At 32.5% G+C, this 16,504-nt stretch overlaps 1 protein-coding gene across 2 annotated transcripts in view; it reads left to right on the top strand.

The window, feature by feature from the left end:
- The window catches only part of LOC143079202 (zinc finger protein ubi-d4 B-like), a 46,557-nt gene extending 32,355 nt beyond the window's left edge, over positions 1 to 14,202 (top strand). For both annotated transcript variants that reach the window (XM_076254438.1, XM_076254432.1), the window contains exons 7-9: positions 7,043 to 7,155; positions 12,697 to 12,778; positions 13,852 to 14,202. In XM_076254438.1, the coding sequence (XP_076110553.1) occupies positions 7,043 to 7,155; positions 12,697 to 12,778; positions 13,852 to 13,919 (263 nt within the window). In that variant the 3' untranslated portion in view covers positions 13,920 to 14,202. The remainder of the gene's footprint in view (positions 1 to 7,042; positions 7,156 to 12,696; positions 12,779 to 13,851) is intronic.
- The last annotated feature ends 2,302 nt before the right edge of the window (positions 14,203 to 16,504 follow it).

Here is a 16,504-nt window from a genome sequence, read left to right as displayed (position 1 = left end):
TCATCCTCAAAACTACTAATTCTATTCAGCTTTGTATGTTTAAATACAAAGTTACCACTTCCGGTAAAAGAAAAACCAATATGGCGTAAATTACAAAGATGAGTACTCTATCCATATCTTCGATGTGGAGTTTTTGGATAGATTGATTAAAACAAAATAAAATCACTAAAGTTCTTAAACATCTTAAGAATGACTAATTTATGGCTCTAAATACATGTTTATTCACAATCGGAGAGCTTATTTTCCAAATTTACAAAGATCATGGTAACTAGTGTTTCTTACATCTATAAATTACAAGCTCCTGATAAGATGAAGAGGCCTCACAAAGAGTTGTCCAAAAGGGTTCCCATGGATCATATTTTTCCTTTCGCCATTCATAAGCGTCTGGACTAGTTAGCATAGGAACCAATACCAAGCTTGTTACTCATTCGCACCCGCCATGGTATATTGCACGTTTTACTTGCTGAAAAAGACTAGACTGAGTCGTGGGAATAGCCTCAATAAAACACATGTTTTCTGGGTTGTTAACCCCATCTGATAAGTTTGTTCCATCTTGCAACAAAACCACGTATCGTTCTATCAATGACATTGTCAAATCCATATCTGGTGATGTTGGCTGATCAATCATCATTCTGAATGATAGAGTCACATCTTCAAACACCATCCATGTCACCAACGTAGTTCCTTTCCAGCAAACGTATAATCTCTCAATGCCTAGTGTATTTGAAAGGTCATGGATAGATATATATCTGAAGCTTTTTTCACTTCCAAATTCAAGCCAAAGATTGTCTGCCCCTATGTCACTGAATAGCAAAACAGCAATGACAGCAACATCAGTATCGACTGTTCGAGTCATGACTCAGTTAAGTCTGTGTTTCACTGCATCAGAAACATGCATCTTGATTCAAGTGTCAGCCTCTTCATGTGAACATGGTGCTAAGCTTGAAACATCATCATGTGGTGGATAACACAGAACATCCTGAACAACTGTTACTACAACTAGCTTTTCCTCAAAATCTATTGAGCAAGCTGTTGCGAATGAAAACTTAAAAGTTCTTTCTTATTGTTGTCATTTCTCAGAAAACTTTGCCAATTTTGAGGATTTTGTTTTAACTCTTGATTCGTCTGTGTATTTCCTTTTTCGTAAATGTAGCTCTTGCTTCTTATAACAAATGCTCAGGATAATCTATCTTATCAACCTCGTGATGTATTTCACCATGTTCACATTAAGAGGCTGACAATAGAATCATGGTGCATGTGTCTGATGCAATGAAACACGAACTTGCACGAGTCATGATTCGAATAGTCGTTACTGATGATGCTGTCATAACTGTTTCGCTATTCCCTGACAGGGGTAGACGAAATATGGATTGTGTTTGGGAGGGCAAAAAGCTTTGGATAAATATATATCAAAGACCTTTCAAATGCACCTGGCAATGAGTGATAACACACACTTATTGTGATCCATGTCTTTACCAGTTGTGATATGGTTCTCTGATTGCTTGAAAAGGAAAAAAAGACTGCGTGGGAAACATTGATGACAATTGAAGATGTGACTTTAACATAAAGAATGATGATTGATCAGCCAAAATTACCGAGGTTTAACTGTAAGATCACGGTTAACGAAGCAAGAAAATAACTATTTGCGCAAAAGGGAAGACTAATTGAAGGTATTCCCTCACCTTGGTCTGGTCTTTTCTAGCATATAAAACGTGCAATATACTAAGGCAAGTGTTTAGGGGGACGAGCTTGGAATTGGCTCTTATGCTACCCAGTTCAGGCGCTAATGGATGGCAAATGGACAAAGAGGATCACTTTTGAATAACTCTTTCTAAGGCCTCATCATTTTGTCAGAAGTTTGTACATTATGGATGTACTGGAGAATGTGGTTCAATGCCAAAAAATGCTACATCCTAAGCATCAGAAACAAAAGCCATAAAATCTACAGTTTTAATGGACACATACTACAACAAGTCAAGCATAACCCGTACCTAGGCCTACAAATTTCGGAAGACCTCAAATGGACCATCCACCTATTAAACGTGGCAAAGAAAGCAAATTCAACACTAGGCTTTCAAAGAAGAAACTTGAAATACTGCCCACAAGATTGCAAAAAACAGCTTACATCTAGCCCGTCGGATCAACGATGGAATATGACGCCATAGTATGGGACCCCTACACGGTAACAAACATGAATAAGCTACAAAGGATACAACGTCAAGGGGCAAAATTTATCACCATGGATTACAAGTCAAAAGAGGAAGGGTGTGTCTCCAATATGCTTGTCCAACTGGAACTTCAAGACCTCAAGATAACTGCAAGACGAACAAGCTAGAAATTGATATTTATGTACAAAGTGGTTTAGGGGCTGATTCCCGCTATTGAACCAGACGAATTTCTCAAAAAAGCACGTCCTAAGAAAAACATAACTGCCAAGAAGTTCGAAGAATAGAGAGGGTCAAATCTGCTCCTACGCCTCGTCAATAAATCGGCGGCGCTCTCTCAAGCCGTCATATTAAAGCCAGAATTGGTTTCGACAAAGTATTCATACAGATACAGATACAGAGGATGTCGCGGTCGTTATAAATGTGGAAAATCGGGTCTCCCGTGCACTGCTTTGTATGCACGTGGTGGTGACTGTGAATAAACATGTATTTTAAGCCAAATAGTAGTAATTTGAAAAATGTTTAAGTACTTTAGTAATTTTGTTTTGTTTTAATCAATCTATATAAAACTCTTAATCAAAGATATGGATTGAGGACTCATTTTTATACGATCGCAAAAATTTAAATTTTTTGGTCATATATTGCTATCACGTTGGCGTCGTCGTCCTGCGTCGTCTTGCGTCTTGCGTCGTCTTGCGTCTTGCGTCATCGTCGTCGTCGTCCGAATACTTTTAGTTTTCGCACTCTAACTTTAGTAAAAGTGAATAGAAATCAATGAAATTTTAACACAAGGTTTATGACCACAAAAGGAAGGTTGGGATTGATTTTGGGAGTTTTGGTCCCAACATTTTAGGAATTAGGGGCCAAAAAGGGCCCAAATAAGCATTTTCTTGGTTTTCGCACCATAACTTTAGTTTAAGTGAATAGAAATCTATGAAATTTTGACACAAGGTTTATGACCACAAAAGGACGGTTGGGATTGACTTTGGGAGTTTTGGTTCCAACAGTTTAGGAATTAAGGGCCAAAAAAGGGCCCAAATAAGCATTATTCTTGGTTTTCGCACAATAACTTTAGTATAAGTAAATAGAAATCAATGAAATTTAAACACAAGGTTTATGACCACAAAAGGAAGGTTGGGATTGATTTTTGGAGTTGAGGTCACAACAGTTTATGAATTAGGGGCCAAAAAGGGGCCCAAATAAGCATTATTTTTGGTTTTTGCACCATAACTTTAGTATAAGTAAATAGAAATCTATGAAATTTAAACACAAGGTTTATGACCATAAAAGGAAGGTTGGGTTTGATTTTGGGAGTTTTGGTCCCAACAGTTTAGGAATAAGGGGCCCAAAGGGTCCAAAATTGAACTTTATGTGATTTCATCAAAAATTGAATAATTGGGGTTCTTTGATATGCCGAATCTAACTATGTATGTAGATTCTTAATTTTTGGTCCCGTTTTCAAATTGGTCTACATTAAGGTCCAAAGGGTCCAAAATTAAACTTTGTTTGATTTTAACAAAAATTGAATTCTTGGGGTTCTTTGATATGCTGAATTTAAAAATGTACTTAGATTTTTAATTATTGGCCTAGTTTTCAAGTTGGTCCGAATGGGGGTCCAAAATTAAACTTTGTTTGATTTCATCAAAAATTGAATAAATGGGTTCTTTATATGCCAAATCTAACTGTGTATGTAGATTCTTAATTTTTGGTCCAGTTTTCAAATTGGTCTACATTAAGGTCCAAAGGGTCCAAAATTAAACTAAGTTTGATTTTAACAAAAATTAAATTATTGGGCTTATTTGATATGCTTTATCTAAACATGTACTTTGATTTTTGATTATGGGCCCAGTTTTCAAGTTGGTCCAAATCAGGATTCCATATCAAGTATTGTGCAATAGCAAGAAATTTTCAATTACACAGTATTGCACAATAGCAAGAAATATCTAATTGCACAATATTGTGCAATAGCAATTAATTTTCAATTGGAGTTATCTTTCTTTGTATAGAATAGTAGTTGATAATATATGTTGGAAATTTGCCAGACATGACTATGATGTCATTTTCTATTTTTATTTGCCAATAACTTTATGTAAATAACTTCATTGGAAATTTGCCAATATAAAATGTTGCTGATGAAGCTTTTTTTCCTTATCTTATCTAAAATGTTTTTAGATAATGTATGTTGGACATTTGCCAGACATGACTATGATGTCATTTTCTATTTTTATTTGCCAATAACTTTATGTAAATAACTTCATTGGAAATTTGCCAATATAAAATGTTGCTGATGAAGTTTTTTTTCCTTATCTTATCTAAAATATTTTTAGCTTAAAAGTTGTGTCCATACTTGTTCTCATTTCAGATTTCATAAATAAAAAGAAAATTTCTTCAAACATTTTTTTGACAGGATTAATACTCAACAGCATAGTGAATTGCTCAAAGGCAAAAAAAATTTTAAGTTCATTAGACCACATTCATTCTGTGTCAGAAACCTATGCTGTGTCAACTATTTAATTTTAGATTTAAATAAGTTTGAAGAAGAAATCTTTAATTGATTTGTAAAATCTTGACATTTGTTTTGTGTAAAAAACCCATATAATGTCAAAAATTTGATCACAATCCAAATTCAGAGCTGTATCACGCTTAAATGTTTTGTCCATACCTGCCCCAACTAAAATTGAGAATGGAAATGGGGAATGTGTCAAAGAGACAACAACCCGCCCAAATAAAAAACAACAGCAGAGGGTCACCAACAGGTCTTCAATGTAGCGAGAAATTCCCGCACCCGGAGGCGTCCTTCAGCCAACTGTTCAGGGATCGACCTCTGCGTTCGTATAAAGCTGCGCCCTGCGGAGCACCTGGTTTGAAATTTACGCCATATTGGGTTTTTTTTTACCGGAAGTGTTATTTAAAAATTTACTACAGAATAAAATTAGTGGTTTTGAGGATAACTAGAAGCCAAAAGTTTAATGACAAGCAAAAAAAACAACAACAAAAAACATTTTCTTTACATTTTGAAAAAGTTGAATATTAAAATAGAAAATTGATATTTCTATGTCCGCCATATTGAATATCACCGGAAGTAAGGGTTTTAAAGACATATGTTTTATACATTGTATCCATGAAAAGCACCGAAGAAAGGTTCCTGCACAATATAATGATAGTAGCAATACTTTAAAACACATTTCAATTACCCTTCCTAAAAATAAGCTTATTTTAGTACAATGTCCGCCATGTTGGATTTTACCGGAAGTAGGGTTTTTGAAGACATCTAATCTATATCAAGTATCCAAAACTAGTACAAAACAAAGGTTTGTACCAAATATTATGATAGAAGCATGTTAATAACACCTTTTCACATACTAGCCTTCGATATTGGGCTAATTTAAGTATGATGTCCGCCATTTTGGATTTTACCGGAAGTGAGTTATTTTTTTCAAATGCCTCCCTATCTGAAATAAAAGAGTAATAGTTGAGGAAGGTATATGCCAAATTTCATGCTTGTAGCAGGATGTGCACAATTCGTCTGAAATATGCTTGTAGCCGACGGACTAATTTTAAAAACCTAATGCATTCCTAATTACACTAGTTTTTAATGTGCAGACCATGAATAAGGTATGATCAATGATGTTTAGAGCCATTACTTGGTTCCTGAAATCATAAAACTAGGGAAATTCTTCAATCCTTTTTAATTTTATTGACAAATAAATATGATATCATATTCAGATATTAAAGTTCAAAAATGTCAAGTGTGATTAAATTGTACTTACCAGTATATATTGACATGTAATGGCAAGTTTACACATAGTATTTGCAAAAATTGAATATGAGATAAGGGTTCCCTAAAACAGTCAGGGGACTTACTTAAATAAGTGATTTTTAAATCACTTATTTGAGTAGCAAATTCGAGGTTTTGTCACAAATTGGGATTTTGTAGTTTTTTCAGAATTTTAAACACATAGATTTAAATAATATCTTTTAATTAGTAAAATTAAGAAAAAATGAACTTTTTGCTTTTTTTAAGTAGCAAGGTTTATGCCTTTGATGCTATCATTTAGCTGAAAATTCTATTTTAGTAGAAAAATTGCTATAATAATGGCTTTACATAATGAACTGATACTTTCTTAAAAGATTTTTCCCAGCAGTGGGAGTATTTTTCCTGTGAAGTTCAAGGTTTCATCTTTCAGATTATGTAATAAAATTCTACTGTTCACGATAAAAATTTCACTGTTTGGGGGGGTTGAAATTAGTGGGGTTATTAAAAGAACGATACTTAAAGAAGTGATTTTTGGGAAGGAAATTGAGGTCTGATACTTAAACAAGTGATTTTTATGTTATTATCCTAAATTCAGTACAAGGTCATCACCTGAAATGACCTGGTCATCATAGACAACACAGATGCTGGTTCTGATAAGTTTAGAAACATAATTAGTCCCTGGATCATTAGTATTCTATAGTTAAAGCTTCAATAAAATTAAATCACTTCTTCTAGTGATTAATTTGTACTACTTAAATAGGTGATTATTGAAGAAAGACAACTGAACTCTAACTTCCAACCTTTATGGAAATAATGTTACTTGAATCAGTGATTTAGAAAATCACTTATTTAGGTAAGTCCTCTGACTGTAAAATGATATTTTCGACTGTAAAATGATATTTTCCCTCATTAAAAGTCTGATAAAAACAAATATTAATGCTATTACTTCATTGGGGAAAATACTGTGTCGTGTTATTTTATTATTCTTATATAAGGCATGGTGTATCAAAATGATGGCCCTGGTATTGTGTCGCATATATTAATTCAATTACTTCATTGTGGAAAATAATGTGTCATGTTATTTTATTATTCTTATACATTTTTTTGGTTTATTTTTTAGGACATCCAACTTGTCTTCAATTTACACAGAATATGATTGTATCAGTGAAGAAGTATCCATGGCAATGCATTGAATGCAAGTCATGTGGTCTATGCGGAACATCTGACAATGATGTAAGTCTGAAAATATTTTGTATGAACAAATTTTTATGCACAGATTTCCAATCATATGAATTATATTAATTATATTCCATTTGAGAGAACCGATTTTTATTGCTACGAGTAATTTATAATGTTATTTTGCCCCCACCAGCCTACATGGTGGCCATGGTTTGAAATAGAAGATAGACATTTGATGACTGAGATTGTAAAGATATACCAATTTTCCATGGCTTTCAAATCCTCTTCAAGAGAGAAACTATAAACAGCGATGATAATCAGCAAATCAGCAAAACAAGATCTGCTAATATGCCTGAAACCCGTAACTGACTCCTTATAGTTGTTGTGCACTTAAACTTATTCGAACCTCTCTATTTTTTGGTTTATGATTTTGAAAAATATATCAGATAGACAGAACTTTGTCAGTCCAGCAATAATGATCAAAACAAAAAATACTAGGCTAGTGATATACATTGTACATATAGGCTCTTTGTCATTGTGGCTTCTAGTATTACATACATTCTGAAATCTCTTCCACATTTGTTATGTGGTAAGTGTTGGATTTTGTCTAGCCAGCAAGGAATGGCAGGCACAGTTTGTAAGACATAGATATGCTTATGTTGTTGCAATAGAGAGTAAAGTGTTGACTATTTGTATAAAGCTTAAAATAGTTTAGAAGGTATAAGACTGTATACCTTTATATCTTGAAGTGTTTGTCTTTCCATTGTCCTTGGCTTTATTTTCATGGTTAAGCTTTAATGCTTAATAAGACTGTAAAGTTTTGTTTTTATCGAATGAATTTGTAAATTATTAGAAGTAATAAGATAACCAAATTTGTTAAATGGAATCCTTGCAAAATCTTCATGGCTGTTACAGTGTTCACATGACTTTGAACTCAATTCATTATTTAGTTCATATGAAGTTTTAGTTTTTTGTGGTCAACTCAATATCTTTATACGACCGCAAAAATTGAAAATTTTTTGGTCGTATATTGGTATAATGTTGGCGTCGTCGTCGTCGTCGTCCGAATACTTTTAGTTTTCGCACTTTAACTTTAGTAAAAGTGAATAAAAATCTATGAAATTTTAACACAAGGTTTATGACCACAAAAGGAAGGTTGGGATTGATTTTGGGAGTTTTGGTCCCAATATTTTAGGAATTAGGGGCCAAAAAGGGCCCAAATAAGCATTTTCTTGGTTTTCGCACTATAACTTTAGTTTAAGTAATTTGAAATCTATGAAATTTTGACACAAGGTTTATGACCACAAAAGAAAGGTTGGGATTGATTTTGGGATGTTTGGTTTCAACAGTTTAGGAATTAGGTGCCAAAAAAGGGCCCAAATAAGCATTTTTCTTGGTTTTCGCACAATTACTTTAGTATAAGTAAATAGAAATCAATGAAATGTAAACACAAGGTTTATGACCACAAAAGGAAGGTTGGGATTGATTTTGGGAGTTGAGGTCCGAACAGTTTAGGAATTAGGGGCCAAAAAGGGGCCCAAATAAGCATTTTTCTTGGTTTTTGCACCATAACTTTAGTATAAGTAAATAGAAATCTATGAAATTTAAACACAAGGTTTATGACCATAAAATTTTTGGTCCCGTTTTCAAATTGGTCTACATTAAGGTCCAAAGGGTCCAAAATTAAACTTTGTTTGATTTTAACAAAAATTGAATCCTTGGGGTTCTTTGATATGCTGAATCTAAAAATGTACTTAGATTTTTGATTATTGGCCCAGTTTTCAAGTTGGTCCAAATCGGGGTCCAAAATTAAACTTTGTTTGATTTCATCAAAAATTGAATAATTGGGGTTCTTTGATATGCCCATTCTAACTGTGTATGTAGATTCTTAATTTTTGGTCTCGTTTTCAAATTGGTCAACATAAAGGTCCAAAGGGTCGAAAATTAAACTTAGCTTGATTTTAACAAAAATTGAATTCTTGGGCTTCTTTGATATGCTGAATCTAAACATGTACTTAGATTTTTTATTATTAGGCCCAGTTTTCAAGTTGGTCCAAATCAGGATCCAAAATTATTATATTAAGTATTGTGCAATAGCAAGAAATTTTCAATTGCAGAGTATTCAGCAATAGCAAGAAATCTTCAATTGCACAGTATTGTGCAATAGCAAGAAATTTTCAATTACACAGTATTGAGCAATAGCAAGAAATCTTCAATTGCACAGTATTGTGCAATAGCAAATATTTTCAATTGCACAGTATTGCGCAATAGCAAGAAATATCTAATTGCACAATATTGTGCAATAGCAAGAAATTTTCAATTGATTGGAGTTATCTTTCTTTGTCCAGAATAGTAGTTGAATCAACTTAAATCATTGTTTTATACAATATACAATGTATATTCACTTTTACTACCAACTGATAAATTAAAACAATCTTTACCATTCAGTGATAACAAGCACTTGTTTTACATTTTAATATTTTATGATGTATTTAAATGAGTAGTTATTGCTATTTCTTCAATTTTTTTGAGAGGATTAATATTCAACAGCATAGTGAATTGCTCAAAGGCAAAACAAACATTTTAACATTCCAACTGACTCCATTTTCAGAAAACGACATCTGTAACAAACATAAACTTTTAGCTACCGCTTTACAAGCAGAGCCAAATACAATAAAAGTCCCAACTATGTATTGGCTTCCGAAGCTACACAAAACACCTTACAAATATAGATTTATTTCGTCTTCAAGCCATTGTTCCTCTACTAAATTGTCTATTCTTCTTACCAGCACACTTGGTACCATTAAAAACCTGATAATAAATTGTTCAAATAAGGCCTTCGAAAATAGTGGAATTAATTACTTTTGGAGTGTCAAGAACTCGTTGGAAGTACTTGATAAATTGCATGCTTATATTGGTGATTTTGAATCTGTTCAAAGTTTTGATTTTTCTACCCTGTATACCACATTGCCTCACATTCTCATTAAGAAAAAATTCACACACCTAATTAAATGGGCATTTAAAAAATCAGAATGTGAATATATATGTTCAAACTCTTTTAGGTCATTTTTTAGTAGCAATAAACAAAAAAACTGTCAATTGGACATGCTTTGATACTATATATGCCCTTGAATTTTTACTAGATAACATTTTTGTTCGCTTTGGGGATTCTGTATATCGTCAGATTATCGGAATTCCAATGGGGACTAACTGTGCACCACTTATTGCAGACCTGTTTTTGTATTGCTATGAGTTACAATTTATGACAAAAATAAGCAAAGACCCATCGAAACAACATCTGATAAACAAATTTAATAATACTTTTAGATATTTGGATGATATTTTGGCTCTCAATAATGACGACTTCAGTATGTATATTAAAGAAATTTATCCTGTTGAACTTACTTTAAATAAAGCTAATACTAACAATGACCACTGCTCTTTCCTCGATCTTGATATCTATATCACTAACAGAAAGCTGAATACTAAAATTTATGATAAAAGAGATGATTTTTCATTTCCTATCGTTAATTATCCATTTTTAGATGGTGACGTTCCCTTGTCACCATCTTACGGTGTTTATATATCTCAACTTGTACGATTCGCTCGTGTATGTAACAATGTTTTAGATTTTATTGAGAGAAATTTATGTATTACTGAAAAATTGTTACACCAGGGTTTTCGATATCACAAACTAGTCAAAACATTTACTAAATTTTATCATCGGTATAAGGACATCATTCGTAAATATAGCTCAACATGCAGACTTCTTATACGTTCAGGTATTTCACATCCAATTTTTTATGGAAATATTCTTTATAAAGCACAAAGGTGTCAGTATTCACCTCAAAAACTAACAAAACCTTTGAATAGACTTATTAAGAAGGGATATAGTTACCATACTGTTGTCAGGTCATTAAAGATTGCATATTTTGGCGTTAATATTGATTCACTTATAGGGTCTTTTCATCGGAACTAAACACATTTATTCAAAAACCAGTTGTTGGCATGACACGGGTTATGTTCTTCTCATATATGTTATGATGGTATGATACTAAACCCCTAACGGGAAGGATTGTGCCTGATGTTCATATGATGAAATCATAATCTTTCAGTCAGTTTAATTGAAGTCTGGAGCTGGCATGTCAGTTAACTGCTAGTAGTCTGTTGTTATTTATGTATTATTGTCATTTTGTTTATTTTCTTTGGTTACATCTTCTGACATCAGACTCAGACTTCTCTTGAACTGAATTTTAATGTGCGTATTGTTATGCGTTTACTTTTCTACATTGGCTAGAGGTATAGGGGGAGGGTTGAGATCTCACAAACATGTTTAACCCCGCCGCATTTTTGCGCCTGTCCCAAGTCAGGAGCCTCTGGCCTTTGTTAGTCTTGTATTATTTTAATTTTAGTTTCTTGTGTACAATTTGGAAATTAGTATGGCGTTCATTATCACTGAACTAGTATATATTTGTTTAGGGGCCAGCTGAAGGACGCCTCCGGGTGCGGGAATTTTTCGCTACATTGAAGACCTGTTGGTGACCTTCTGCTGTTGTTTTTTTCTATGGTCGGGTTGTTGTCTCTTTGGCACATTCCCCATTTCCATTCTCAATTTTATTTTAATTTCATTAGACCACATTCATTCTGTGTCAGAAACCTATGCTGTGTCAACTATTCAATCACAGTCCAAATTTAGAGCTGAATCCAGCTTGAAAGTTGTGTCCATACTTGCCCCAACCGTTCAGGGTTCAACCTCTGTGGTCGTATAAAGCTGCGCCCTGCGGAGCATCTGGTTCTGGAATATATTCCACATGTTCTCTACTGACTTATCTTCCCTTGTTATATCTACGTAGTGAGTGATGTTTTTGATATTATTCCTTACATTCTCCCATTTTGCTTTTCTGTATAATGATATCTGGTGAGGTTTTTGCTGATGTCTAGTTGGTGCTATATTGATTTCAGAATACAATGTATCGTGATGTGATATACCTAGTATGATCCCAATTCTATGGAAACTGGATGGATGGTTGGTGATTATAAGATCTAGGATGTTACTGCCTCTTGTTGGTTGCTTGACAAGTTGAGTTGTTAAGTTTATCTACCACACAAATGTTGATATATATGGAATTGATATTAAACAAATAAAAAAAAGTCTGCATGAAAAAAGGGTTGCAGCTGAAACTAAAAAACTTGATAAACATAACTCTTTTGTATAAAATAAAAATTATATACAACAGATAATGTTTATTTCTATGTTCCTGTCATAGGTAATAAGGGCATTTAGTGTTACCAATGACTGTTGGGTAATATTTATTTTACACAAAGAAGACATATTATTTGTTTTGATATATATATTTTTGATAATTGATAAATGTTTGTTAAACAATAATTGTGAAATCATATTCAAACATTTCCTAAATAAAATAATGGCACACATGGCTAATCTTTTCACTTTTTCCAATAGCATGTCTCCCACATTTTAAACCACAAAAATTGCCAAATGTGACTTATTACCTGTTTATTAACTGCTCTTCCACTCATCATTAAACAGTATCAATAATATTTTATTCCTATATAAACATTTATCTTTTGTAGGACCAGTTACTGTTTTGTGATGATTGTGATCGTGGATATCACATGTATTGTTTAAATCCACCTCTCACCACACCACCAGAAGGTATGTATTCAATAAATTCTGTAAATTCAGATATTTTCACATGTAGTCATGAACTTATTATTGCGATTTTTGAAGAATGGGAAAAAATCTGAGAATAATAATTGCAATTTTCTGAAAATCTGCATTCAGATATATGAACCAAATATCACAATGTGAATTCTTATTATTTTTATAATCACGAAGTCACATTATTAGCATTAATAAAAAGCTCACAATAATTTCCGAATGTACATTAACAAATTTAAATTGAAAAGAAAGGATATAGGTAGATGTAAATATAAACAGACATACCTGATGTTTTAGAAAATAATTCTTCTTTATCAATATATTGAGTGATGGTTTTTATATGCCAGTTTACAGGACATATTATGGTATACTGTTGTCCGTCCGTTGTCAACATGTCGGACATAATTCAAAAACGCATTAACCAATTTGCATAAGACTTTGGTGAATTGTTAACTTTGTATAAATTTTAGATTTTAGTTTTCTGAGTTATGGAGTTTTATTCATTAAAAAAGGGGATTTTCCAGTTTTCAGACAATAACTCAAGAATGCTTTCCTCAACTTGCAAGAAATTTTGGTGATTTGTTTATATCTATTAACATGTTCTACCTTTTGATTTTTATAAATTTAAGATTTTATATTTCCAAGTTACAGTGTTTTATTTATCAAAAAAGGGGGATTTTCCAGTTTACGGACAAAAACTCAAAAATGCTTTCAGCAGTTCTCATGCAACTTTGGGCATTTGTTTATATCTATTAATGTAAGCTCCCTTTAGTATTTTAAAAATTTAGGATTTTAAACTCTCTTTTGATGTTCATAAATTTCTAATGTGACATTGAAAAGAAATTGAACTTTATTCTTTGAAAATGTCACGGGTGTATCATGAGCTCATGGCGCAGCTGATTATTTTATCTTGCAATGATCAATTCAACAGACACCTTATAAATAGAGTAATCTGAAAAGCTTCCAGAATCAACAAAAATGATTCATTTGTTGATGACCCCATATTGATAAAATATAATTAATAAATTTGCACAATTCAAGTACATTGTATTTCCTTTTTTTTCCAGGTAACTGGAGTTGTCATTTGTGCATTGAAGAATTTCATGGTGGAAAGAAGCCAGAGGGAATGAACTAGTCATCAATGGTCTGAAGATTCTATGCTATTAATAACTTTAAATGTAATTGTTTAAAACATTGTACAAACATTTAAATGTAACTGTAAATCAAAATTACAGAAAACAAGATCAAATAATTTGTATCAATTCATCAGATTGAAATAGTTCAATACATAGATTGTTGTATATGATCATGAAGAATAATATGTTTTATAGAAATGTAAAAAGTCATAACAAGTGAATGTGTTATAGTCAAAAATATATGTTTACATGTTTAAGAATAAACTTTTTAATATCAATGTATCAATGTTGTCACAATATAAAATAATGAGATGTGGTATAATTACCAATGAGACAACTATCCACCAGAGTCTAAACAAAACAGAATAAGCAACTATATATAAAAAGAAGATGTGGTATGATGTCACTGAGACGACTCTCCACAAGAGACCAAATGACACAGAAACAATTATAGGTTACCATACATTCTTCAATAATGAGTAAAACCCATAATACAATGTAGTATAGTAAGCTATAAAAGGCCCTTACATTACAAAATGTGAAGTACCATAATTCAAAGAAGAAAACCATGTCAGTTGAGTCGTTTTAAGTCCTTTCTGTTTTTGCACACCTGGCCCACAGGGCCAAGTGAGCTTTTCTCCTCATTTATCTTATTTATTATAAAAAATGTGTCTAATGACCCCAGCTGCCAACCAAGGAAAATGACAGAAAAATAGAACACAGGGATCAAATGCAAGTTTTGTCTATATAATTTTTGTTATAAATTGAGAAAATCTGACTGGGAAAAAAAAAGTTGAGACTGTCGAGCTCTACCATGTGTCTATATACATCAAAACTGTCAGACAACTTCTTACAGGAGCAATTGCCCTTAAATAACAAATTTTATCTTCTTTTCTTTTAAATTTTTGTCTATTATCTTGCAAACTATAATAGCTAGAGAGAAATTTTAAATTGCATAAATGATTAGAAAGATAAGTTCTACAAATAAGTCTGCATTATCCAAATCGACAGTCACCTCCTTATATAGTTTGCCTTCAATTAAGAAATAATTGATGCAAGCTATACTTTATTGTAGTTTTAACATGGGTAGGCATTATATTCGTGATTATTTGTGCCAGAATGATAGTGAAAGCTAAAAAATCATGAATATAATGCCTACCCATGTTAAAACTAAAATATAGTATAGCTTGCATCAATTATTTCAATTCTGATTAGGACAATTAAGGTAATTTCTATGTTTGATGTGTATAGGTGTAGAACGTTCGTATAGGCTCTTTCATGAACCTTCCTTTTTTGTTTGTAAACAAGAAAACAACTGGCAAAGTGATTTTTCAAAGGGAGGAGTTTGAAAAGCCAGCATAAACGGTTGTCGCATCTAGGTCAAATATGTCAATTTTGAAGTGCAACACGTTACAGTCATAATAAATGAATTAGTAACAACATGTGCATCATTTAAGAGGTTGTAAATGTTAAAAGTTAATCAAATATATTAAATGCATGCCAATTTGATAAAACTCATTATTCTGTAGTAGTCAATATACGCATGTGCAAACAAATTTTATTGGAATTAGAGCATGGGTTTATGCATAAAGTGAATGAAGAACATCATATTAGAATGAAGATTTTACCAATTTTTTTGTGTTTTGTCTCATATCTTAATAATTATATTCTTAAATACAGAAAAATGATCAGCAAGACAAGAATTACAATTAAGACGATATGTAGAAAACTGTACAACAATTCCTTATTGGAGTTATTGTTCTTTAATGGCGATTTTTATTCGACTTCAAAAATTGAAAAAATTTTGGTTGTATATTGGTATCACGTTGGCGTCGTCGTCATCCATATTCGTCGTCGGCGTCCGAAGACTTTTGGTTTTCGCACTTTAACTTTAGTATAAGTGAATAGAAATCTATGAAATTTAAACACAAGGTTTATGACCTTAAAAGGAAGGTTTGGATTGATTTTTGGAGTTTTGGTCCCAACAGTTTGGGAATTGGGGGCCAAAAAGGGCCAAAATAAGCATTTTCTCGGTTTTCGCACTATAACTTAAGTTTAAGTAAATAGAAATCTATGAAATTTTGACACAAGGTTTATGACAACTAAAGGAAGGTTGGGATTGATTTTTTTAGTTTTGGTCCCAACAGTTAGGAATTAGGGGCCAAAAAAGGGCCCAAATAAGCATTATTCTTGGTTTTCGCACAATAACTTTAGTATAAGTAAATAGAAATCAATGAAATTTAAACACAAGGTTTATGAACACAAAAGGAAGGTTGGGATTGATTTTGGGAGTTGAGGTCCCAACAGTTTAGGAATGAAGGGGCCCAAAGGGTCCAAAATTAAACTTTGTTTGAATTCATCAAACATTGAATAATTGGGGTTCTTTGATATGCCGAATCTAACTGTATATGTAGATTCTTAATTTTTGGTCCCATTTTCAAATTGGTCTACATTAGGGTCCAAATTGGGGTCCAAACTTTGTTTGATTTCAACAAAAATTGAATTATTTGGTTTTTTTGATATGCTGAATCTAAACATGTACTTAGCTTTTTTATTATGGGCCCAGTTTTCAAGTTGGTCCAAA

This window comes from Mytilus galloprovincialis, chromosome 1 (genome assembly GCF_965363235.1).
Source record: "Mytilus galloprovincialis chromosome 1, xbMytGall1.hap1.1, whole genome shotgun sequence".
Classification (NCBI taxonomy): Eukaryota; Metazoa; Mollusca; class Bivalvia; order Mytilida; family Mytilidae; genus Mytilus; species Mytilus galloprovincialis.
The sequence above is the reverse complement of the archived record's forward strand: the minus strand, read 5'-3'. Positions and strand labels throughout refer to the sequence as shown.